Source organism: Capra hircus, chromosome 29 (genome assembly GCF_001704415.2).
Source record: "Capra hircus breed San Clemente chromosome 29, ASM170441v1, whole genome shotgun sequence".
In the NCBI taxonomy this organism is placed as follows: domain Eukaryota; kingdom Metazoa; phylum Chordata; class Mammalia; order Artiodactyla; family Bovidae; genus Capra; species Capra hircus.
The window spans coordinates 28,579,219-28,602,117 of record NC_030836.1 but is presented as its reverse complement, the minus strand read 5'-3'; the positions used below and the strand labels follow the sequence as shown (position 1 = coordinate 28,602,117).

Genomic DNA, 22,899 nt, shown 5'->3' with positions numbered 1-22,899 from the left:
ACCTGCACAATCAGGGATAGATTCTTTGCGCCAATGGCTGCTAAATCTGGACAAAAGAAGCAGAGTATTTTTTTCTTCAAATTTTCTAACCGGAATCTTGAGATTTCAATCAGCATCTCTAGAAAAACGCGCAAAAGCCTAGTTATGACCTCTCCGTGGTGCTGAAGCAAGACTCCCCATCCTTGTTTGGTTACTCAGACATCTCGGTCATTTGTTATGAGACGATCACATTCCTTTTCAGCCCTTCGTGTGGAGTCTAATTGTAAATGGTTTTGACGTTCAATGATAGCTTTCTACTAATTTAACTACGAGTAAAATCGGGTCTGCTACTGCTGCTAAGTCACTTCAGCCGTGTCCGACTCTGTGTGACCCCATAGATGGCAGCCCACCAGGCTCCCCCGTCCCTGAGATTCTCCAGGCAAGAACACTGGAGTGGTTGCCATTTCTTTCTCCAATGCAGGAAAGTGAAAAGTGAAAGTGAAGTCGCTCAGTCGTGTCCGACTCTTAGCAACCCCATGGACTGCAGCCCACCAGGCTGCTCCTTCCATGAGATTTTCCAGGCAAGAGTACTGGAGTGGGGTGCTATTGCCTTTTCCAAAATCGGGTCAAATTCTTTAAATTTAACGTTCTATTATTTTAGCGGACTAGAAATTATCCTATCTTTTATTCTTGTCCTCGCGCAGGCCCCAGATCATGCCTTGTTGGAGGTGCACAGATGGCGGCCGGACTACAAAATATTAGGCAGATTTCAGTGTTAAACCTGCACTCCCGGCTCTTAGAACTACATTTCCCATAAAGGTGGACTACATTTCCCATGAGGTCCCGGAGGAGCACGTAGAAGACGCAAAGTGACAGCTTCCTGTCTCGCGGAAAGCTGCGTGGCCGACAACCGGAAGGTAAGTGTGCGGGTTTTTGGGGGTGAAGTATTTTCTGGGTTCTACAAAGAGGAACGAACAGATGGGCAAACAGATGGACGTTTCTCTCATTCCCCTATGCTCCTTTTTCTGTACCTTGATCTTTTCAAGAAAGCACTCTTTTGAGTATGGAAGTGGAACCTCACTAAAGACCCTGTGTTTTTGTGTCTGATGCTTCTTGGAGCAGTCGTCAGAAACGTGCAGCAGTTAGAAGCTTGCTTACTTCGATTTGTTGAGGGCCCTGGGACTGCGGAGTGTAGTCTTTTCTGCCTCAGAATTCGTTTGCTCATGAAACCAAATAGAAATGGAGATTCCGGTAGTATGTGGAGTGTGGAGGTGTGGCAGTATTTTCCCCCAAAATTTGAAAATTGGTTTGATAATTTGGTGACCCCTTTCCTGGGCTTCCCTTGTGGTTCAGCTATAAAGAATCCGCCCACAATGCGGGAGACCTGGGTTCGATTCCTGGGTTGGGACGATCCCCTGGAGAAGAAAGGCTACCCACTCCAGTATTCTGGGCTGGAGAATTCCATGGACAGTATAGTCCATGGGGTCGCAGTCAAACACGACTGAACGACTTTTACTTCACTTCTTGATATTACACGGCTGCTTGAGAACCACTGCACTTCACCCTGAGGAGCGGAAGTGGTGTTCTGGGGAAAACTATACTGAGTCAATTCTGTTTTGCCAAAAATGTCTTATTACCGGTTTAATACCTTTGGACTAGTTAATTGGTTTAATAAGGTAGGTAATATTGGGCTTTGAGAAATATATGAAGAAGCAAACCATTGGGAGTTTTTTTTTTAACTGATTTGTATGTAAAAAAATACCATGTGGCTGTTAACTTTTAAAAGAGGTACAAACTACCTTGAATCCCACTACCTGGAGTTAGGTGTGTTGATCTTTCCTTGTGCTTTGTGTGTGCAGCAAGACAGTGCATGCAGCCTATTTGTTTGATCTAGTTTTCATTTTTCTATTAGCTTCCCATATATTTCCAATGACTAACTTCTAATTACTTCACTATTGTTGGACAGTTGGCAGTTTTTGCTTATTTGCAGTGAATGTTATATGTATCTTTGAGCCACTGATTATTTTTCTCCCTGATGAATGCTTAACAATGGAACTGGGTGAATGAATGAATGATGTAACTTAAATATTACAGAGAAAATATATTTTAGCAGATAGTAATGGTCAAGTGAAAGTGAAGTCGCTCAGTCGTGTCCGACTTTTTGCAACCCCATGGGGTGTAACCTACCAGGCTTCTCTGTCCGTGGGATTCTCCAGGCAAGAGTACTGGAGTGGGGTTCCATTTCCTTCTCCAGGAGATCTTCCCAACCCAGGGATCGAACCTGGGTCTCCCGCATTGCGGGCAGATGCCTTACCATCTGGGCCACTGGGGAAGATTTTTGTTACATGGCTGTTTTTCCCTTGAACAAGCAAGCTATTTCTTCTGTCACTCTTCTGGCTTAAATGCTAAATCTGACAGCCTCCAGGTTTTAGGTATTATTGGACCAGAAATCAAGAACAAACAGATATAAGTTCAGATGAGCTCAGTTAGTGATTTGACCCTAACAGGCCAGATTCATTTTGGTTATTGTCTGCATCTGGCTCCAGCTGCTAGTAGTTTGAAGTTCTGTTGCAATGTGGCAATAGCCTTCAAATGACAGACATGATTTCTAAGAAAATCTCAGAGGCAAATTATGAAAAGTATGGCATTCCAGAAGTAAACGGAGGGCAACATATCATTGAAATAATTCTGAAACAAAACTTGGGTTAGAACCTTGCATGTGGTATCGTGCTATTATTAAGCATCTATTAAAAAACATTTAACATGGCTAGTGGAATTACTGTATTCCTTTAGTAACAAAGGTTATCTTGCTGTTCCTTCATGTAGGATTGTGTATAAAGGGCAGGTTTTTGTTCATTCCCTTTGGCTCTCATTTAGGTGCGGAGAGTATGATGGAGAGTATAACTGGAAGCAGAATCATAACCTAGGTTTGAGATTGCCTTTGGAAAATATTTAAGAGAAAATAAAGTCAAGTTCACAAATTTCCAAAACTGTTTAATAGGTAAGCTTACTGCTCAGCAACTTTAAAAACACACTGATAAAAACAGCAACTCACATTGGCCAAAGGTAACAAGTTCATGAAACAAGTGCTGGCTTTGCTCACTAAGACAAAACAGAAAGCCTAGGTCTGTTTTTCTGGCATGATTCCTCTTGCAGTTGCTAGATTTGATGGTCATTTGGAAGTTAAGTGGTAGATACCAATGTGACATATACCTAGAAAAGACCAGTGATGGGTGAAGTCCTTACTCTATGTTCCATGGTATTTTGAGTTAGTTGTTTCTATTTAAATAAAGGAGAGGTACTAAGAACCAGGTTATGCAAACAATCCTGTGAAAACAGAGACAAGTTTAAAAAAAAAAAAGACTTAAGAAGGAGAAAGAGGGAAGGAAGTAAGTTTCTTGGGCATCACACCATTTGCAAGGTCACAACGAACACCCCAGCGAAGGGCAGATCGTTTCTTCTCAGTTGGCACTAGGTAATTGTTTGGAACATATATATGCTGAGGCTTGGACTGGGCTTCTGCACGACAAAGCATCTGCTCTCGGATACCCCAGCGTAATTCCTTCCTATGATCTTCACCAGGTAACCGCATGGAGTCCCAGTCTCGTTTATATTCAAAATAGCGGGCTACCCGGTCTACCTTGCCCCGGTTTCGGCTCAACTGGTCCAGCCTTGGGAGGATAAAGGACTTGGGCCGGCTGGCAACAATCAGGTCTTGTTCATAAGCTGGAGGGCCCATTTCTTCTCTTCGTAGATAGCAAATGAGCTGATCTTGAGAAATTCCTTGGTATTCATGTGGTAGACTAAATTTTTGTGAAATATCAACTGGAGATTCCCTGTCTTCCTGGAAGTGCATATTCATCAGCCTTTGTCTTAAGTCCCAGACATCCATGTCACTTTCTGTACCAGACTCTGATTCACTGATCATTGACTCATCCGTCACTAATACTTCCCCACCTGGCTTTCGACGCAGCACCTTTCTCTTCATAACTGGCTTTCGGAGTCTTTGGGAGTTCTCTGAGACTGCTTCTGAAGGGGCATTGCTTTCTGTATGTGGGTAATGCAGTTGTGCAGGAAAAGCAGGTTGCTTTCCTGAGGTTACTGAGGCTTTACTGTAGGGATCATACAGGAGGGACTGGGCTTCTCTTCTGACATCTCCCTCACCGTGGCCTGCACAGATGTGAGGGAAAGCTTTAGCGGCTACTAACATTCGTTCTTCTGGATCCATATCAGCCCATTTTTGTCCATCAGGTCCCACAAGTGCCTCCACTGCTTCCCCTACACTGAAGGACCTTCTGTAAGAGAAAATCACCAATTAGTTTCCTGACAATAAACTCCCACCTCAAAAACCGTTCCCTTCCTATGTACTATTTTATAGCAGTGAAACAGAACAGTCATAAGTACAACAGTTAAGTATATGGCCAAATACAGATTAGTACAGGCAGTAAGGGAGCACTTTGGAGGGGCATTAACTCAGTTCAGTTCAGTCGCTCAGTTGTGTCTGACTCTGCGACCCCACGGACAGTAGCACGCCAGGCTTCCCTATCCATTACCAATTCCTGGAGCTTGCTCACTCAGGTCCATGGAGTCAGTGATGCCTCCAACCATCTCATCCTCTGTTTTCCCTTCTCCTCCTGCCTTCAATCTTTCCCAGCATCAGGGTCTTTTCCAATGAGTCAGTTCTTCCCATCAGGTGGCCAAAGTATTGGAGTTTCAGCTTCAGCATCAATCCTTCCAATGAATATTAAGGACCGGTTCCCTTTAGGATTAACTAGTTTGATCTTGCAGTCCAGTGGACTCTCAAGAGTCTTTTCCACCACCACAGTTCAAAAGCATCAATTCTTCGGTGCTCAGCTTTCTTTAGAGTCCAACTCTCACATCCATATATAACTACTGGAAAAACCACAGCTTTGACTAGACAGACCTTTGTTGTCAAAGTAATGTCTCTGCTTTTTAATATGCTGTCTAGGTTGGTCGTAGCTTTTCTTCCAAGGAGCAGGTGTCTTTTAATTTCTTCACTGCAGTCACCATCTGCAGTGATTTTGCAGGTATTAACTTAACTTAACTCAGGGTTTATTACCCACTTTCATTTCCAGGCTCTTCTTAATCATTCCCAATTTAACTGCCTGGAAGTCTTGCCACCTTTAGTAGCTCTTAGGATAGGTGGGTTCTGGCATAACAAAAGCTCAAGAGATTAATGATATGGGGCATAATGCTTCATGTACATTATCTAACTTGTACTTAAGAGGGACACTTTATGTACCCAGCACTATTTCTCTGTCCTTGGGATTCTCCGGGCAAGAATACTGGAGTGAGTTACCATTTCCTTCTCCAGGGGATCTTCCCAATCCAGGGAATGAACCTGGGTCTCTCACATTGGAGGCAGACGCTTTAACCTCTGAGCCACCAGGGAAGCCTTTTGTGCTTTACATTTATTAATTCATGTTAGTCCTCACAGCTGTGGGTAAGTACTCTTCAGTTCAGTTGCTCAGTCATGTCCAACTCTTTGTGACCCCATGAACCGCAGCACGCCAGGCCTCCCTGTCCATCACCAACTCCCAGAGTTCACCCAAACCTACGTCCATTGAGTTGGTGATGCCATCCAGCCATGTCATCCTCTGTCATCCCCTTCTCCTCCTCCCCCAGTCCCTCCCAGCATCAGTCTTTTCCAATGAGTCAACTCTTCACGTGAGGTGGTCAAAGTACTGGAGTTTCAGCTTTAGCATCATTGCTTCCAAAGAAATCCCAGAGCTGATCTTCAGAATGGACTGGTTGGATCTCCCTGCAGTCCAAGGGACTCTCAAGAGTCTTCTCCAACACCACAGTTCAAAAGCATCAATTCTTTGGCGTTCAGCTTTCTTTACAGACCAACTCTCACATCCATACATGACCACTGGAAAAACCATAGCCTTGACTAGATGGACCTTTGTTGGCAAAGTAATATCTCTGCTTTTGAATATACTATCTAGGTTGGTCATAACTTTCCTTCCAAGGAGTAAGCGTCTTTTAATTTCATGGCTGCAGTCACCATCTGCAGTGATTTGGGAGCCCCAAAAAACAAAGTCTGACACTGTTTCCATGATTTCTCCATCTATTTCCCATGAACTGATGGGACCAGATGCCATGACCTTCGTTTTCTGAATGTTGAGCTTTAAGCCAACTTTTTCACTCTCCTCTTTCACTTTCACCAAGAGGCTCTTTAGTTCTTCTTTGGTTTCTGCCATAAGGGTGGTGTCATCTGCATATCTGAGGTTATTGATATTTCTCCTGGCAATCCTGATTCCAGCTTGTGCTTCTTCCAGCCCAGCGTTTCTCATGATGTACTCTGCATATAAGTTAAATAAGCTGGGTGACAATATACAGCCTTGACGTACTCCTTTTCCTATTTGGAACCAGTCTGTTGTTCCATGTCCAGTTCTAACTGTTGTTTCCTGACCTGCATACAGATTTCTCAAGAGGCAGGTCAAGTAGTCTGGTATTCCCATCTTTTTCAGAATTTTCCACAGTTTATTGTGATCCACACAGTCAAAGGCTCCTTTTCACAGATGAGTAGCCCTAAGGCATGGACAGATTAAATAGCCCAAGGTTACAGTGCTAATAAGTGGTTGAGCTGGAATTCTAACTCAGGTGGTCTGGGTTGAGAGTCCATGCTTTTAACTGCGAGAGTGATTTAATCTAAAAGACCATCACATGCATACATTCCTTATGCTTAAGTACTTTAAGTACCCAAACCAAACACCCAATGCCAGTTTCCTGACTGGATCTAGAATAGGTATCTACTGCCCACTATTTCCTGTATCTCTGATACTTTTCTTAAGCTGAAAAACTAATACATGTAGTTTAAAGCAAGGACTCCCCACCCCCCAACCCAAAGAAAGTTTCACTGTCAAAGGCAGCTTATCATTTCTCCAATAATTTTCCATATTGACATGCACATTTTTATACCATAAAGGTTTCGAATCGACAGTCTTAGTGGTCCAGCTTTGTCAGTGTCAGAAGTAACAGACTGACTTCATTGTTTAAAGGTACATGGAATTCCAAGGTATGGACGCACCATAATTTATTCAACCTGTTCCTGAGTGATTTACTTTAGTGATTTTATTTTTGTTCTTAAAAATGAGTCTTATAACAAATATCTTGTAAGTTTTACATACTTGTTTAAGATATGTGTACATTCAATTTCTAGAAATGTAATAGGTGGGTCAAAGGCATGTGTGCACTCAGTTTTGATAGCTGTTGGCTGATTCCCTCTAAAGAAGTACTGAGTGTGTGTGTATTCCAAAGCTTGTTTCTTGTTCCTCTCCTCTCTTCCAGGTGGTATCCTATCAAACACTCTCCTCTTTGCAGTCAGTTTGATACAGAAAACAGTCCTCCTGTATACTGGCATTTATTTACATTGAGTAAATTTTAGCATCTTTTCATACATTTATAAGGTTTTTTTCCCCTCTGTATGAAATATGCATGTTTCCGTTTACCTCTCAGGTTGTTGGGTTTTTTAATTGATCTTTATAGTAAAGCTGATTATATATGAAATACATACCATCATTACATTTTTCTTCCTAGTTTGTTATTTAACTTCTGACTTTTTGCTGTTAGAAACATATTCTTAGGTGGTTGCGTTTTTTGGGTTTCTGCAGTGCCTCACTTATGCCTTTCCTACTTCAAGATTATAAGAAGGTTATGTCATGTTTTCCCCTAATACTTTTATAGTTTCATTTTTTACATTTATATTTGTAATCTATCATAGATATAGAAACTAAATTGAGTTGCCTAGACTTAAAGTAACCATCAGTCAAAGACTGTCTAGTACTGTCCCAGTTTACAGATGTAGTACAGTTGTCCTCAGGTTATTGCAATACGTCAAGAATTTCAACACTGATAGCTAAATTATCCAGATTGACTTTATTTTCCAGCATGACAATTTTAACTACTAGAGGTACAGAAATCTCTTATCAGAACATGCATTAAATTTGACTTAAAAAGATCTTAATGCTTAATTACCTTCTTTGTGCCATCAGAGCTGCTTAAAGGGGTAAAATCTTGATTCCAGATTCTACTTCCAATATGAAGTACAATCACTGACAAGTTTCTTCCACTGGGCCAGCTTCTATTGCACCACCTTTAAGACAGAACTGTTTTAGATGACAGAACACACCACCAACCACAAGCACTAATTTTATCTGCAATATTAGAAAGCAACAGAAACTTGGAGTAGACATAAATACTCCATATAAAAAGATTTTATGATTGGAAGATAGCACAAATATAATGAGAAGTCAAAAGGAAATGTTTTAGGGGAAAAATATCAATAGCATCAGTCCTGCACCATCTCAGCTCATGAAGAATAGAGAAATGAAATCTACATTTCCCCTAAATTCTCACTACTTAAATCTTTAACAATGCTAGCTGGATTTTTTTTGTTTTTGATGCTACCTTCCTTTTCCACTGTGAATTGGCCAGACATGATGGAAAAGAATAATATCTAGATGATTGACCCATAATAATGAAGCTAATGCTTATATCCCTGGGCAGAATCAAACATCTATATATCCTTTAGGCCTCAAATTAAATCTTAGATACTGTTTGAACATAATGGAATGATACCGACATCACCAAGGCAATTAGCACTAAAATTTTCTCTCTTTACTCTCTTTGCAGATAGGGTGGATCTCTGTATTTATTCCTGAAGTTGTCGTATCATGGCTGAAAATGACGCAGATAGAACCCAGACTGAGAAACTCCTACAAAGAGTACAGGAACTGGAGCAGGAGGTAAAACGACTGAAAAAAGAACAGGCCAATAACAAGGTCACAAACATCAGAGAGAATTCTTCAGGAGCTGGGGGAAAAGCTAAGCGTGCCTTTGATTTCAGTGCTCATGGTCAAAGACATGTAGCTCTAAAGATCGCCTATCTGGGCTGGGGATATCAGGGTTTTGCCAGTCAGGAAAACACAAGCAATACAATTGAAGAGAAACTGTTTGAGGCTCTAATCAAGACTCGACTGGTAGAAAACAGGCAGACATCCAACTATCACCGGTGTGGGCGAACAGACAAAGGAGTCAGTGCCTTTGGACAGGTAAGGCCATTGTACTGTTCTGCAAAGCAAGCGACAGTAATGTATTCTAGGTGTACATACTGAGGATTCAGATCATTTGCATCTCTAAATATCTTTCTCTTAATTCCACAGGTGATTTCTCTTGACCTACGTTCTCACTTTCCAAAGGGCAGGGATTCTGAGGATTTTAATTTAAAAGATGAAGTCAATGATGTGGCTACAGAGATCCGTTATACCCACATTCTCAATCGGGTACTCCCTCCGGACATCCGTGTGCTGGCCTGGGCGCCCGTAGAAACTAGCTTCAGTGCTAGGTTCAGCTGTCTGGAGCGGACCTACCGCTATTTCTTCCCTTGTGCTAACTTAGACATTGTAACCATGAACTATGCAGCCCAGAAGTATGTTGGCACACATGATTTTAGGAACTTATGTAAAATGGATGTAGCCAATGGGGTGACTAATTTTCAGAGGACTATCTTGTCTGCTCAAGTACAGCGAGTGGGCCAGAACCTGGCCGAGGAGGGATGGCAAGAACCCTTTCAGTTATGCCAGTTTGAAGTGACTGGCCAGGCATTCCTTTATCATCAAGTCCGCTGTATGATGGCTATTCTTTTTCTGATTGGCCAAGGAATGGAGAAGCCAGAGGTTATTGATGAGCTGCTGAACATAGAGAAAAATCCCCAGAAGCCTCAATATAGGTAAGTTAAAAACACAAACCCAGGTTGCCCCTCCCCAAAAAAAACCAGCTATTGCCTGTAGATATATTAGAATATATTTTAAAATATTCTTCCTCTCCCCACCATTGTCTAAAAAACTAAATTTCTGATTCTCCCTTCATGAGGCTTTTACTCTAACTTGTAGAATGTTGTAAACATGTAACAGTGATTATCTTTTAATTTTCTTTTGTCATTGTTCTATCCCTTTAGTAAGTAACAGGGGTCTGGACCAGGCTCCTTAAATAGTTTTACAGCATTATGGTGGGGCCAAGTCAACTCACTTCTGGGTGACTCGTTACAATTGAAATTTAATGTAGATCAAGCCTAACTAAGTGATCCATGGTTTGCTGCGTTTTTCTTTAATTCAACATGAGGGATGGTGTCATATTTTCTCAACTATTAGATACTCAATATTGACAAAATTTTCCCCCTCCTAACCCAGCTAATCCTGTTTTTTAAGAACTGTTGGATGGCTGCTGTGTATTCTCATACTATTTCTTCTCTAGTATGGCTGTGGAATTTCCTTTAGTCTTGTATGACTGTAAGTTTGAAAATATTAAGTGGATCTATGACCGGGAAGTTCAGGAATTCAATGTTACCCACCTTCAGCAACTGTGGGCTAATCATGCTGTGAAAACGCAGATGCTGTATAGTATGCTACAAGGACTGGACTCTGTCGCGCTACCCTGTGGAACAGGTATGATGGGACCCAAAGTTATACAGGCTTGTGGGGGAGGGAGGTTCACGCAGAGCTTGGACGTGACTCTGCTGTGGTAAAGTACCCATTGTAATGCTTGACTGTATATATTACAGGACCAAAGATGGATGGGATGATCGAGTGGAGAAATGTTAAGCCCTCTGTCACAAAGCAGACCAGTGCCTTTGTAGAAGGAGTGAAAATGCGCACTTATAAGCCACTAATGGATCGTCCTAAATGCCAAGGATTAGAATCCCGGATCCAGCATTTTGTACGCAGGGGACGCATTGAACACCCACATTTGCTCCATGAGGAAGAAACAAAAGCCAAAAGGGACTGTAGTGACACACTAGAGGAAGAAAATTCTGTTTTTGAGAAACCAACAAAGAGAATTTGTGTTGATACAGAACTTAAAAGCGTCACTTAAACCACAGAAAACTCACCAAGATCTAGGAGGCAACAAAACACCATTAGGCTAAAGAAGTCTCTCGAACAAGAAAAAGTTTAAACATTCCTTCATTTCTGTACAGAAGAACTAGAGGTGGGAGAAACAAGAAGAAATTTTTAAATGGACATACATTGACATATACCTGGAAACCTGTGCCTTGTGTTCAAAGTCATTAAAACCAGAACCCACAAGTATCTGATCTGTTGTGTGGTTCTTTTTAAAAGCAAATGATACTACTCATCTGAGTTCTCATAAAGAGCTTTGCCCAAGTGTCAAAACTTAAAAACACAAAACTTAGTTATATATTTGATAAACTGGCTTAGTGAAAATGATCTAAGTAGATAAAACACAGCATCTTTTACGAAGCTTATCAATCTATTAATAGTGCTATGTGAGCCACAAATGGTCTTTCTCCTTTAATTTTGAGGTAAAGATCCTTCTGTTTTTAGCGTAATCATAGAGTGTAGCAAGATATTCCCACTTAAACATATAAGAACAAACCAAAGCATTTTATTTTTTTCAACTTTCTACCTTATTTCAATGTACTTTCACTGGCGTTAGTTTTCAAGTAAAAAAAAAAAACCTAGGAAAAGAACAGAGTTTAGGGAACCAAAAAAAAAAAAAAAAAATCAACTCTAAAAAATGATACAGGACACAAAAAGCAACTAACTAAAAAGCCATGCTTAGGAGAGTCTATCGGAGAAGGCAATGGCGCCCCACTCCAGTACTCTTGCCTGGAAAATCCCATGGACGGAGGAGCCGGGAAGGCTGCAGTGCATGGGGTCGCTGAGGGTCGGGCACGACTGAGCGACTTCACTTTCACTTTTCACCTTCCTGCATTGGAGAAGGAAATGGCAACCCACTCCAGTGTTCTTGCCTGGAGAATCCCAGGGACGGGGGAGCCTGGTGGGCTGCCGTCTATGGGGTCACACAGTCGGACACGACTGAAATGACAGCAGCAGCAGCAGCTTAACGGGAGAGTATAGTAGAAGCAAGAGAGGATCAGGGTCTTTGATCTTAAGTGAAATCCTTTCAAAGTTAACAAGATGTATTATCAAATCTAGAAGAATAAGGATTTAGTGACATTATTTTTGGTAGTTGCCATAGAAAAACTCAGGACAATCATCACAGATGAAGCAAATCAGAAGTCCCCAAATGTAACTTTGCAGAATTATCTGTATTGTATAATACAATGTACAAACTCCAAAGTCTGACCCATGGTAAGGACTAAATGAATGTGAGAAGTAAAGTAGGGCTTAGCTTTTACTCTGGAAAACAATTATTTCAATAGGTTGTGAAGTTTAAACAAGATTTTATATACATATCATGTAAGTATATGTTACATATATAAATAAAATGGTGCTTTGCAAGAACTATTATACCATCCATTTCAGTGTTCATGCAATACAAAACTACCTACTGAAGAGATAAACACAGAACAGGAAAGTAGGGACAGAAATAGAACAGGACGCGGCTGGATGGATTTCCAACACTAAAGCCCAAACTGATTCTTTTTTTTTTAATGGCATGTGTACTACACTATGATTAGCATGTTTTCTTTGCAGTTAAATTATTGCACACTTTTTCTTGAGTGTATGAAGATAGGTGTTTGCAAATAATAATATATATAATTTAGCAAGATCTGTAAGTAGCTGTCAGTTTTTCTCTTTCTTTTTTAATATAAAGAACTGATAATCCTTTCTCTTTACCTATAGGGAAACTTTCACACAGAAGCTAGAACAGCTTATATTTTGTAGATAAATACAGATATTATCTGTACCAAAATACCCAGCAGTATCTTGTCAAAATTTGAAGCAATTAAGTGTTCAGTTGAGTTAGTTACAAATGAAAGGATTTCAAGGGTTTTAAATTGGAAGAAGGGCTGGGTCACTAGTTAAGATTCTAAACTTTGCTGAGCTAGAACAAATTCCTTTACTTCTTGGAAGGGTTGCAAGTAGCTTCAAGTGCAGCAATATTAGAACAAAAGAAAACAAAATACCCTAAAAAAAGATAACCATAATCCAAAGAAACAACAGACTAGTGGAAATTCTGTAACAGGTTCAAAATCACTAATTCGCATTCCTCTTAGAAAGCTATTAAAAGGTACAAACACCAGCAGAATAGACAAAAGACAGATGATTTATCAAAGAAGTCATGACTAATAAACATAAAAGTTCCATATCATTAATAATGCAAATAAAAACATCAAGCTATCCTTTTAGATTGGTAAAATTTTTTAATGCAGGGCAGAGTGTGGAGAAATATCTACTCTTAACACTCTGTACTGTTGAGAGGGCAGGGGGAACCAACAGTTTTTATAGAGGGCGCTCTGGCATCATGAATCAGAATTTATTTTTAATTGTTTTACAATGCTGTATTGGTTTCTGCCATGCTGTATTGGAATCAGCCATAAGTGTGTATCCCCTCCCTGTTTAGCCTCCCTCCCACCCTGAATCGGAATTTAAACTGTACCATTATTTCTAAGCCACAATCCATTTCCAAGAAATTATTCTAAGGAGATAAACTGGACAAGATGCAAACATATATGTGTGCAAGTAACCACTACCATACTATTTTCTGATGAAGAAATTAGAAAAACAAATGTCCATCCATTAGGGGACAGGTTAAATAATATGGCATAGTAGAGGTGTTGGAGAAGACTCTTGAGAGTCCCTTGGACTGCAAGGAGATCAGCCCTGGGATTTCTTTGGAGAGAATGATGCTAACGCTGAAACTCCAGTACTTTGGCCACCTCATGCGAAGAGTTGACTCATTGGAAAAGACTCTGATGCTGGGAGGGATTGGGGGCAGGAGGAGAAGGGGGCGACAGAGGATGAGATGGCTGGATGGCATCACTGACTCGATGGAGGTGAGTCTGAGTGAACTCCGGGAGTTGGTGATGGACAGGGAGGCCTGGCGTGCTGAGATTCATGGGGTCGCAGAGTCGGACACGACTGAGCGACTGAACTGAACTGAAAGCCACAGCAAGAAATATGCCCCCATTGAAAATGATAATGCATGTCTACATTCGATATGGATCAAATATCTTATTCCTAAACTACTAGGGACTGAGGCATGATCTGCTTTTTAAATGAAAATGCTTTGTTATATTCAAAATAAATACATTTTACAGTCATGTAAGTATCTGAAATAAACCCAAATATGAACACTGATTTTTTATCTGTGGCTGATAGAATCTCGAGTATTTTCTTCCTTTTTTAGTAGGTATTTAACAGTACTGGGATTTCTAAAAATAATGAGACTGTATAACTTTTATAACCAGGAAAAAAAAGTTTTTTTGTTTCATTCTGGGGCACGACTATAGGGTTCTTCAATTCTACACGCTATCCTAACTCACTAGGCAAAGAGTTTCTCGCACTGTAACATACAGAATTTGACAGGTGAAACCAACTAGAAGGGGAGAAGAGATTTCTCCCTTCACAATGACAACAGAGTCTGCACCAGCTGGACCGGGGCGTGGTCATCGTCTCGCATGCTCACGGCCAGCCTCCGGGGAAGCAGACTCCTCCGCGGGCACGGGTCCCGCCGCCCCGAAGCCCGGTCACCTCGCAGAGATGAGTGGACGGACCACTGGGCTCCTCGCCGCTGCAGCCGCCGACGGGCAGTGGACCGGCAGTGGGAGCATAACGTGACCTTGGGGTTCGGGCGCGCCGGGGGCACGCACAGCGCGGCTCACACGTGCCTCCGGAGGCCCCACACCTGGGCTCTGCACCGAGCGCCCGGGGGACCGGCAACCACGGGAGGGAGACTCCAATTCCTCGCTACTCAGGGCCCCATCTCTATAGCCGTGGGCGGGCGGGAGGCCCGTGTACCACCTCTCTCCTCCTTTACCCGCTTACCCGCCCAGCCGACGTCCGTCGGCCGCACCGAGTCCTGCGGCGCAGATATCGCACCACCGCAAGTTTCAGTTAGCGTCTCGCAGCTCGCGCAGGCGTACGGACCACAAACGCGTCCAAGCTGCCGTTAACCGCCCGGCCGCCCAGGTTTAAACCCTTAGAGCGAACGGCCCCCTAAGCCCCGCCCACCACCTTCTTATTGGCCCAGAGAGTGAACGTCTTCCAAGTCTACATCCCGATTGGTGCATATTTTCTCTTGGCCCTCCCCGTGGGCGGGAGGAGCCCTGGGACTTGCGGCTTGGATTCGGCGAGGTCCGCACGCCGCCAAGCTCGAGCACGTAACCCGGAAGCAACGCGGCGTCGCCTGGAGGTGGCTCGAAGGGGAAGGGCGGGCTTCTGAGGCTCGGTTAACTCTCGAGGTTACGTAACAGCGAGATAGCTGGATTTGGGGAGGGGCATTCTAAACGTTCCGTCTACCTCCGGGAAATCAATCTCTTCCTTCTTTTGGAGCCCTCTCCCCCGATTCCGCCTCTTCCACCGCCCCCTCCTCCCCACCCCACGCGGCTCCGCAGCAGTCTCCCTGGAGTCTGATGAGCGCAGTTTCTGTATAAAGACCCGTATAAAGTGCAGTCCTTTCCCTAGCTTCCTAGGCTCTCCGATTTGACCCATTGTGTGTCTCCAGCGCTTGCCAACGTGACTCTCAGACTGATTCCACCACTCCGACTTCCTTGCTAGAAGAAGCTTACTTAAATGCTCCCTTCCACTCCCTTCCCATAATCTTAACCCTTAAGTGCTGTTTCGTTTACATACCTGGGAAAAAATATTCTAGGGCTTTGGGAATTCTTGAGGGTGAGGCCTAGAAGAGAAAAAGGGTTGAGGTCTTCACAGCTCAAGGTCCTAGTCATCTCCCTGCAACCTATATAAAGCAACTTGTCCTTTCCCGTCCTGAGTGTTCTATACCCCACCTCATGCAAATAGGAAGGTGACATTTAATTAACACGATTTGTTAAATTCAGGATTGAGTGAGAGGGAGAAAATGATCTTTAACCTTTTCCTCCAAACTTCAGTTATCCCTTACTCTTAACCACCTTTTTCCTAGGGCCTGTGCACTTTGGATTTGTTGAGGAAAAAGGAATAAACAGAGAAGATGACAGAAGTCGTTTTGCAAAGGTTTGAATGACCCTACCCCTAGATCTCCAGTGTCTTAACAAGCCTTTAGTGCACATTCTTTTCTCATGAACACATATCCCATGTTGCGGTTTGGTCATCTCATCCCTGCATGTCTTTTTCATTGACATTAAATCTCTACTTTGTCTTAGAAGAGTGGACAGAATCATTTTTCTCAACTATTGCTTTGCTCATTCAACAAACTCCTTACACACATCCCTTATTAATTTCTTGTCCTTTCTGTTAGAATTTTAGCTTTGAAACCCTTTAATAACTTGAAGCGTCTATCTCCTGTCATATTTCAGGTGGAACCTTGTGTTCTAAGTTCTTGTTTTTTGATGGACCACTTCATTTTCTAGCTTTGTCTAGATCTGATTTGATAATCCCCATGATTCCTTGAAATCCATAACCCAGGTCAAGAAAACTTAACCATGGTGATCTAAACTACAGTAAATGGAAGAAAATCCTATTCTTGCAAAGCAAACTGCATCTTCAAAAAAAATGTAGTGAGGAAAATTTCAAACATATGGAAAAAATGAAGCTACATGAACTCAATGCCCAGCTCCAGCAATTAACTTCTGGCCAATCTCTTTACGTATGGATGTTAGAGTTGGACCATAAAGAAGGCCGAGCATTGAAGAATTGATGCTTTTGAACTGTGGTGTTGGAGAAGACTCTTGAGAGTCCATTGGACTGCAAAGAGATCAAACCAGTCAATCCTAAAGGAAATCAGTTCTGAATATTCATTGGAAGAACTGATGCTGAAGCTGAAGCTCCAGTACTTTGGCTACCTGATGCGAAGAGCCAACTCATTAGCGAAGACCCTGATGCTGAGAAAGATTGAAGGCAGGAAGAGAAGGGGATGACTGAGGATGAGATGGTTGAATGGCCTCACGACTCAATGGACATGAGTTTGAGCAAGCTCCCGGAAATGATGAAGGACAGGGAAGTCTGGCGTGCTGCAGTCCATAGGTTCACAAAGAGTTGGACACAACTGAGAGACTGAATAGCAATCTCTACTTCTATATCACTATCCACATAACTCCTGTATTTATCTGAAGCAAATATCAAGCATCAAAAATCTATAAATATATCAATATGATTCTAAAAACATAAAGGACTTTTAAAAAGTATAACCACAATCTTATCACATTTAAATATTTAATGTATTTTCTTATTTACTTGTCACATAGTTTTTTTTTTCCTTTACTGTGCTTGTTTAACCTAGGATCCTATCCAGTTCACACGTTGTGATTGGTTGATAGGTCTTTCAAGCTTCTCTTATTCTACAGGTTTCACCTCCATATTTCTCCCTTGCATTTCGTTTGAAGGAGCCCGGTTGTTGGTCCTGTGGTGTTTCCCTTAATCTGAATTTTGCTGATTGCCTCTGAGTGATATAGATTAACATAGCTTCCTTACCTTTTGGTAGTAATGCAGCCCTTTTCCAGATGCTTTCCCTGATTCAACCTAACTGGTTTAATTAACTCATCTGTGTCTTTGTACATTCAAATATTGCTTTCAACTAGTTATATACTCATGCTTAAGTTAATCACTCCTTTGTGATATCTTTGCTTACCTCAGCCCTTTGTTGACATATTCAAACTCCTTCAGCTGTAGCCCTCTCTTACTTCTTACTTGCATGTGTGTGGATAATAGTGTAAGGAATAAGTGAGAATGAGATCTTCCAGGAGAGAATATAGAGTGAATTAGAAGGCAGCTGCTCTCTTCTTGAAAGTCTCATCTGTTGAACTCTGCCCTATCCTGCTTCTGCTCCTGCCGCTTTCCTGCCTTTCAACTTTGCTGGTCCCTAAAGAGTAGTTCTTTCCCCCTCCCCCCCCTTAAAGAGCTTAGTTTTGTTGCTTCCTCTATTTATTTTATGTGAGATAATTTCAAAAATCTATAATTTCAATCCTTCCTCTCTCCTGAGTTTCTAAAATGTATCTTATCTGCATACTCTGATTTCTACATGGATATCTTCATCTTTCCAAATGCAACATATCTGAAATACTACTCATCTTCCCCCTCTGGATTCACCTGTGTGATTTCCAAGGATGAATGGTATTATCATTTCCCTGTGTTTTCTCTCCTGAAGGGATGATCATTTTTCATTCTTTCTCATCCCCATGTATCTCATACATACTAAGTTCTGTCATTTTGTTCCCTTGTAAAGTCTCATCTCTCCCTTACATTTCCTTTTTCCTACTAATCACTAGTTCAGCCCTAATTATTTTGTTCTTGGATTCTTTAATAGAATTTAATAATACACATTCAGTAATACAGACACATTTAGTAATACTGAAGGATATGGCATAGAAGCCAAGACTGTAGGCTGTGGGGTCATGTTATCTGGGCTCTAATTCTGACTCCTCCACTCCCTGGATTTATGACCTGGGCAGGTTATGTAGGTTCTGTTTTCTCATTTTAAAAATGGAGATGATAATTCAACTTCCTTCATATCGTTTTTGTGAGCATTAAATGAGAAAAGCTAGCATAGTGTCTATGAAATAATAGCTCAGTTCAGTTCAGTTCAGTCGCTCAGTCGTGTCCGACTCTTTGCCACCCCATGGATTGCAGCACGCCAGGCCTCCCTGTCCATCACCAACTCCCGGAGTTCACTCAGACTCACGTCCATCAAGTCAGTGATGCCATCCAGCCATCTCATCCTCTCTCATCCCCTTCTCCTGCTGCCCCCAGTCCCTCCCAGCATCAGAGTCTTTTCCAATGAGTCAACTCTTTGCATGAGGTGGCCAAAGTACTGGAGTTTCAGCTTTAGCATCATTCCTTCCAAAGAAATCCCAGGGCTGATCTCCTTCAGAATGGACTGGTTGGATCTCCTTGCAGTCCAAGGGACTCTCAAGAGTCTTCTCCAACACCACAGTTCAAAAGCATCAATTCTTCGGCATTCATCTTTCTTTGTAGTCCAACTATCATATCCATACACGATCACTGGAAAAACCATAGCCTTCACTAGACGGACCTTTGTTGGCAAAGTAATGTCTCTGCTTTTGAATATGCTGTCTAGGTTGGTCATAACTTTCCTTCCAAGGAGTAAGCATCTTTTAATTTCATGGCTGCAGTTACCATCTGCAGTGATTTTGGAGCCCCCCAAAACAAAGTCTGACACTGTTTCCATGGTTTCCCCATTTATTTCCCATGAACTGATGGGAATAATAGCTCATGGTATTATAAATATTGTATAGTATTCTTTAGTCTATAAAATTCTTTGTTATTCTTATTAGAAAAATAGCTCTTTGCCTTCCCTTTTATTCTCTTGGCTCAGTCCATCCTATACGTCATTGCCATATGAGTCTTTCTAAAACGTTAATCAAGTTATTCTGCTTAAGCACCTGCAGTGGTCTCTGTCAGAGTAAATTCAGCCTTCCTGGGACTCTGCACCATCTTGAGCCATCATGCCTTTTTAGCCTCATTTCCCAGGTCCTAGGATTTCCTTACCTTATCCAAATTATCCTCTTCTCTCAAATCCTATACCTCTTGAATGTTCATCTCCAATTTATCCCTTCCACTAAGCCAGCCCTGATTACTTTCAGCCTTTGGAATCTGACCCTTTTTGAAATTCATATAGCACTTACCTTTATTTCTTATTTAACATCTAAAATACCTAGACTGAGACTGTTAATATTCTATTTAGTTTAATCTTATCTTTTCATCCCAAGGTGCTCATTCCATTCCAGTCTTACTTTTTGATACTTCATAATAGGAGCCCTTCACCAGTCTACTCACTGAACATTCACATATCCGCAGTGAAGGATGCTGATGATATGCATGATACCATCATCCATACATATGTATGACAAGGATGTACATTTCTCCTAGTGCTTATACAGGGCCTTCTCTGCTCACCTGTCTTTCTCTCCTTTATTTTTTTTTTTTGTAGCAGTCACAAAGGCAGTGGTTGCAAAGGAAAGAGCAAAGAGTCAGGAATCAGGAGACCAGAGTTCTGTTCGCAGTAAGTTGCTATCATAATTTGGACAAGTTTCTCTTTGTTTGTTTTCTCAGTTATTAAATGGAGTTACATTAGATATTATGTTAATTGCTTTCAGTTCTAAAATCCTTTCATTTTAAATCTACTTACAGGGCCAACTCAAGTATAGTATTCCCAATCATTCTTATTTATATCCTAAGCCCTGATACTCATACCTTGCTTTTTATTCTTATTACTTTTCCAAGTATGTATTTCTTATCCTCCCAAGAAGATTCAGCTCTTTGAGGGTAGTATATGCATACATGTCTCATATTTGGTATTATTTACCACAACTATCAAAGCTATGTGTATAATGAAATTAAGTATAGTCAAATTAAATTATTATGGGGATGGGAAGAATCTTCCACCAGCAAAGGAGACTCTTCAGAATTTAGAGGCTCTGTATCCCTACATTTATCATTCTAACTTATAGTGTCCTATTCTTTTCTAATTGTAGATACACAGTATGAGGTTCTGTGTTTGGTTTTCAGCAATTTCAGCCCTTAGCTCCAGGAGGAGCTAAAGGTCTGCATGGACACATGTAGAAGCTTCCAGTCATTTATGTGGTCCTTGAGCTGGAAATTTCAAATCCCCGAAGTCATCCTTTTACCACATTGTCTGAGATGGGGAGTAACTAAGTATAAAGATATAGTCATCTGATTCTTGTTTCTTGTAAGTGGCTGATTAGAAGTATTCAGTGGAGATACATTGCTTATCTCTATATCCAGATCTTGGTGTGGTCTGTCATTGCTCTCTATACTACTAGAAATAGTCATTAGTATCTTTAAATCAAATTAGAGAGCCAATTCAGAAAACCCCAGAACTGATTCAGAAAACTCATCTTTAAAACTCTGTTCCTCTAGAACCATTCTCGGGCTTTCCTGGTAGCTCAGCTGGTAAAGAATCTGCCTGCAGTGTGGGAGACCTGGGTTTGATTCCTGGATTGGAAATATCCCCTTGAGGAGGGCATGACAACCCACTCTAGTATTCTTGCCTGGAGAATCTCCAGAGACAGAGGAACCTGGCAGACTGCAGTCCATGGGATCACAAAGAGTGGTACACGACTGAGCAACTAAGCAGAACCATTCTCAGTACCAAAATCTGTATTAAAGATACAGATTCAATAGGATTGATTGACTGATTGAATGGCTGATTGAATTGGTTAACGTGATTATGGACACCCAGAGGTCCCACAGTCAACTGTCTGCAAGCTGGAGGACCAGGAAAGTCTGGTATAATTAAGTCTGAGTCCAAAGCCCTGAGAACCAGGATTCTGGGTGCCTGTCCTGGCTCAAGCAGAGAGCATATTTGCCTTTCTTCCACATTTCTGTTCTGTTCAGTGGATTAGATGATGCCCACCCTCATTGGTGAAAGTGATCTTCTTTACCCAGTCTACTGACTCAAATGCTAATCTTTTCTGAAAACATCCTCACAAATGCACCCAGAAATAACATTTTATCAGCTAGCTGGACACCCCTTAGCCTAGTCAGATTGACAGAGAAAACCATCATATCTTCCACATGCATCCCTCCCCCTGCTTTAATGTTACTTCTCAGTCTTACCTCCTGAGCTGCATAGTCACATAATTACTGCCTTTTTGCCATTTTTGCGTGAATGGCTCACTTAACTCTCAGATGTAATATGTGTAAGTTGAACCATCTCCCCTTTTCACACCACGCTTCAAGGAGTCCTCAGTGAGTCGTGATACTTCTACCCAGTAGCATATACCAAGTAGCATATACCAGTAGCATATACCAGTAGCATATACCAGTAGCATATACCAAGTACTTGGGCATCTTTGATATTCATTCCTCTCTCCCTCCTAGTAGGTCAGTACATTTTCACTCAAAATGTATCTCAGATGCTTCCATTTTTCTGTCTTTACTATTAAAACTAATACTAAACACTGTACTCCATGCACCTCCTGATCGGTGTTTTCACTTCTTCTCTAAACTGTTCTCCCCACAGCAGTTAAAGGAAGTCACTGTCCCTTGTTTCTCATCTCATTAATCTGCAGCCCTCTTCTTCCTTGATTTCCTTGAATAAAACATACCCTTTTAACTTGACTTTGGATCTTTGCATATCCTTCCCATCCACTGAACAAATATTCCTTCTTCTTTCTCTCAATGGCACAATCTCCAGAGCTCCTCCCTGACTACCTAATCATTTTGTGTTTTACACCCAGGACCCTCTTCAGATTGTTAATAACACGTATCAACCTTCATTCTTTTAGCTGATTACTTGCATGTACATTTCATGAGAATAGGAACCACTGGCTATGATATTTATCGTTGTCTGCTCAGCTCCTAGGACAGCTCCTCGTATCTAGAGGTGGGATCAGTGAATATTTGCTGAAGGAAAGAAAGCCTTGAGACAACGCCTCTGCTTCTCCTTGAAATGGACCCTCAAGAAGAGCAGCCTAATCCTGTGGCAATCACAACGCTGGCCAGCAGGGGGTGTTACCTGGGAGAGAAAGTGTTTCCGTGGGATCAGGACTGCTTTAGGGTCTCTCCACTCCGCTAGTGGAGGAGGCTTTCTGTTCCAGTTGTTAGCTTTCTTACTGAGGAATTTAATTCCATTCGGTTGTAATCGCACTGTAAACTGCTTACCTTGAAAGTATGTGATTTGAGAGTGGATTTTATGTGTGAGGGGAATAGGCAAAAACATCAACTTCTTTTTACATTCCTAAAATTGTTTAAAATTATAACAGCCATCTATTATTTTATAACTAGAAAATTAAATGAAGTTAAAATATTAAAAAATAAGAAATATAATTTGGCTTGGAAATAAAAATGCTGCATGATTAATTTCTGTAATGGTTTTTACTGGTCCCAAGAGACCTGTCTTCAAGCATAAAATATTTCTTTGAGCAGAGTCAGACTGAATCAGACTGTTTTCTTTATTTGCTGTTTACTTGCTTTTCTTCCTAATCTTCTAAGAATTTCTTGTGCCATTATAGCTTCATTTTCTTTTGGTTTTGATTTGTCTAATTCTGAC

At 41.4% G+C, this 22,899-nt stretch overlaps 2 protein-coding genes and 1 long non-coding RNA gene across 7 annotated transcripts; 2 read left to right on the top strand and 1 right to left on the bottom strand.

Annotated features, from left to right (window-relative positions):
* PUS3 (pseudouridylate synthase 3) lies at nt 843-11,095 on the top strand. 3 transcript variants are annotated; one of them, XM_005699604.3, is made up of 6 exons: nt 3,483-3,561; nt 6,932-7,021; nt 8,638-9,056; nt 9,168-9,733; nt 10,258-10,448; nt 10,565-11,090. In XM_005699604.3, the coding sequence occupies exons 3-6, from the start codon at nt 8,679-8,681 to the stop codon at nt 10,873-10,875; spliced, it is 1,446 nt and encodes a 481-aa protein (XP_005699661.2). In that variant the 5' UTR covers nt 3,483-3,561; nt 6,932-7,021; nt 8,638-8,678; the 3' UTR covers nt 10,876-11,090. The 3 variants fall into 3 exon arrangements, with proteins under 3 accessions (XP_005699659.2, XP_005699663.2, XP_005699661.2); XM_005699602.3 differs by lacking the exons at nt 3,483-3,561; nt 6,932-7,021 and adding an exon at nt 843-896 and having other exon boundaries at nt 10,565-11,095; XM_005699606.3 differs by lacking the exons at nt 3,483-3,561; nt 6,932-7,021 and adding an exon at nt 2,895-2,980.
* Nucleotides 2,956-14,915, bottom strand: HYLS1 (HYLS1, centriolar and ciliogenesis associated). 3 transcript variants are annotated; one of them, XM_005699607.2, is made up of 3 exons: nt 14,757-14,915; nt 7,981-8,098; nt 2,956-4,274 (listed from the first exon to the last, which is right to left on the bottom strand). In XM_005699607.2, exons 2-3 carry the CDS (start codon nt 7,992-7,994, stop codon nt 3,344-3,346), a joined length of 945 nt encoding a protein of 314 aa, XP_005699664.1. In that variant the 5' UTR covers nt 7,995-8,098; nt 14,757-14,915; the 3' UTR covers nt 2,956-3,343. The 3 variants fall into 3 exon arrangements, with proteins under 3 accessions (XP_005699664.1, XP_005699666.1, XP_013831299.1); XM_005699609.2 differs by having other exon boundaries at nt 2,956-4,271; XM_013975845.1 differs by lacking the exon at nt 14,757-14,915 and having other exon boundaries at nt 7,981-8,631.
* Nucleotides 15,833-22,603, top strand: LOC108634217. The gene is made up of 3 exons (XR_001917461.1): nt 15,833-15,923; nt 19,816-19,887; nt 22,206-22,603. It is a non-coding gene; the product is annotated as an uncharacterized LOC108634217 (long non-coding RNA).

Excerpts from the sequence above, each read along its gene's own strand:
- PUS3 (XM_005699602.3), top strand. The coding sequence starts at position 8,679 with ATGGCTGAAAATGACGCAGATAGAACCCAGACTGAGAAACTCCTACAA. Across the intron at positions 9,734-10,257 it reads CCCCAGAAGCCTCAATATAG|TATGGCTGTGGAATTTCCTT; the intron begins GTAAGTTAAAAA and ends TTTCTTCTCTAG. Across the intron at positions 10,449-10,564 it reads CGCGCTACCCTGTGGAACAG|GACCAAAGATGGATGGGATG; the intron begins GTATGATGGGAC and ends TATATATTACAG.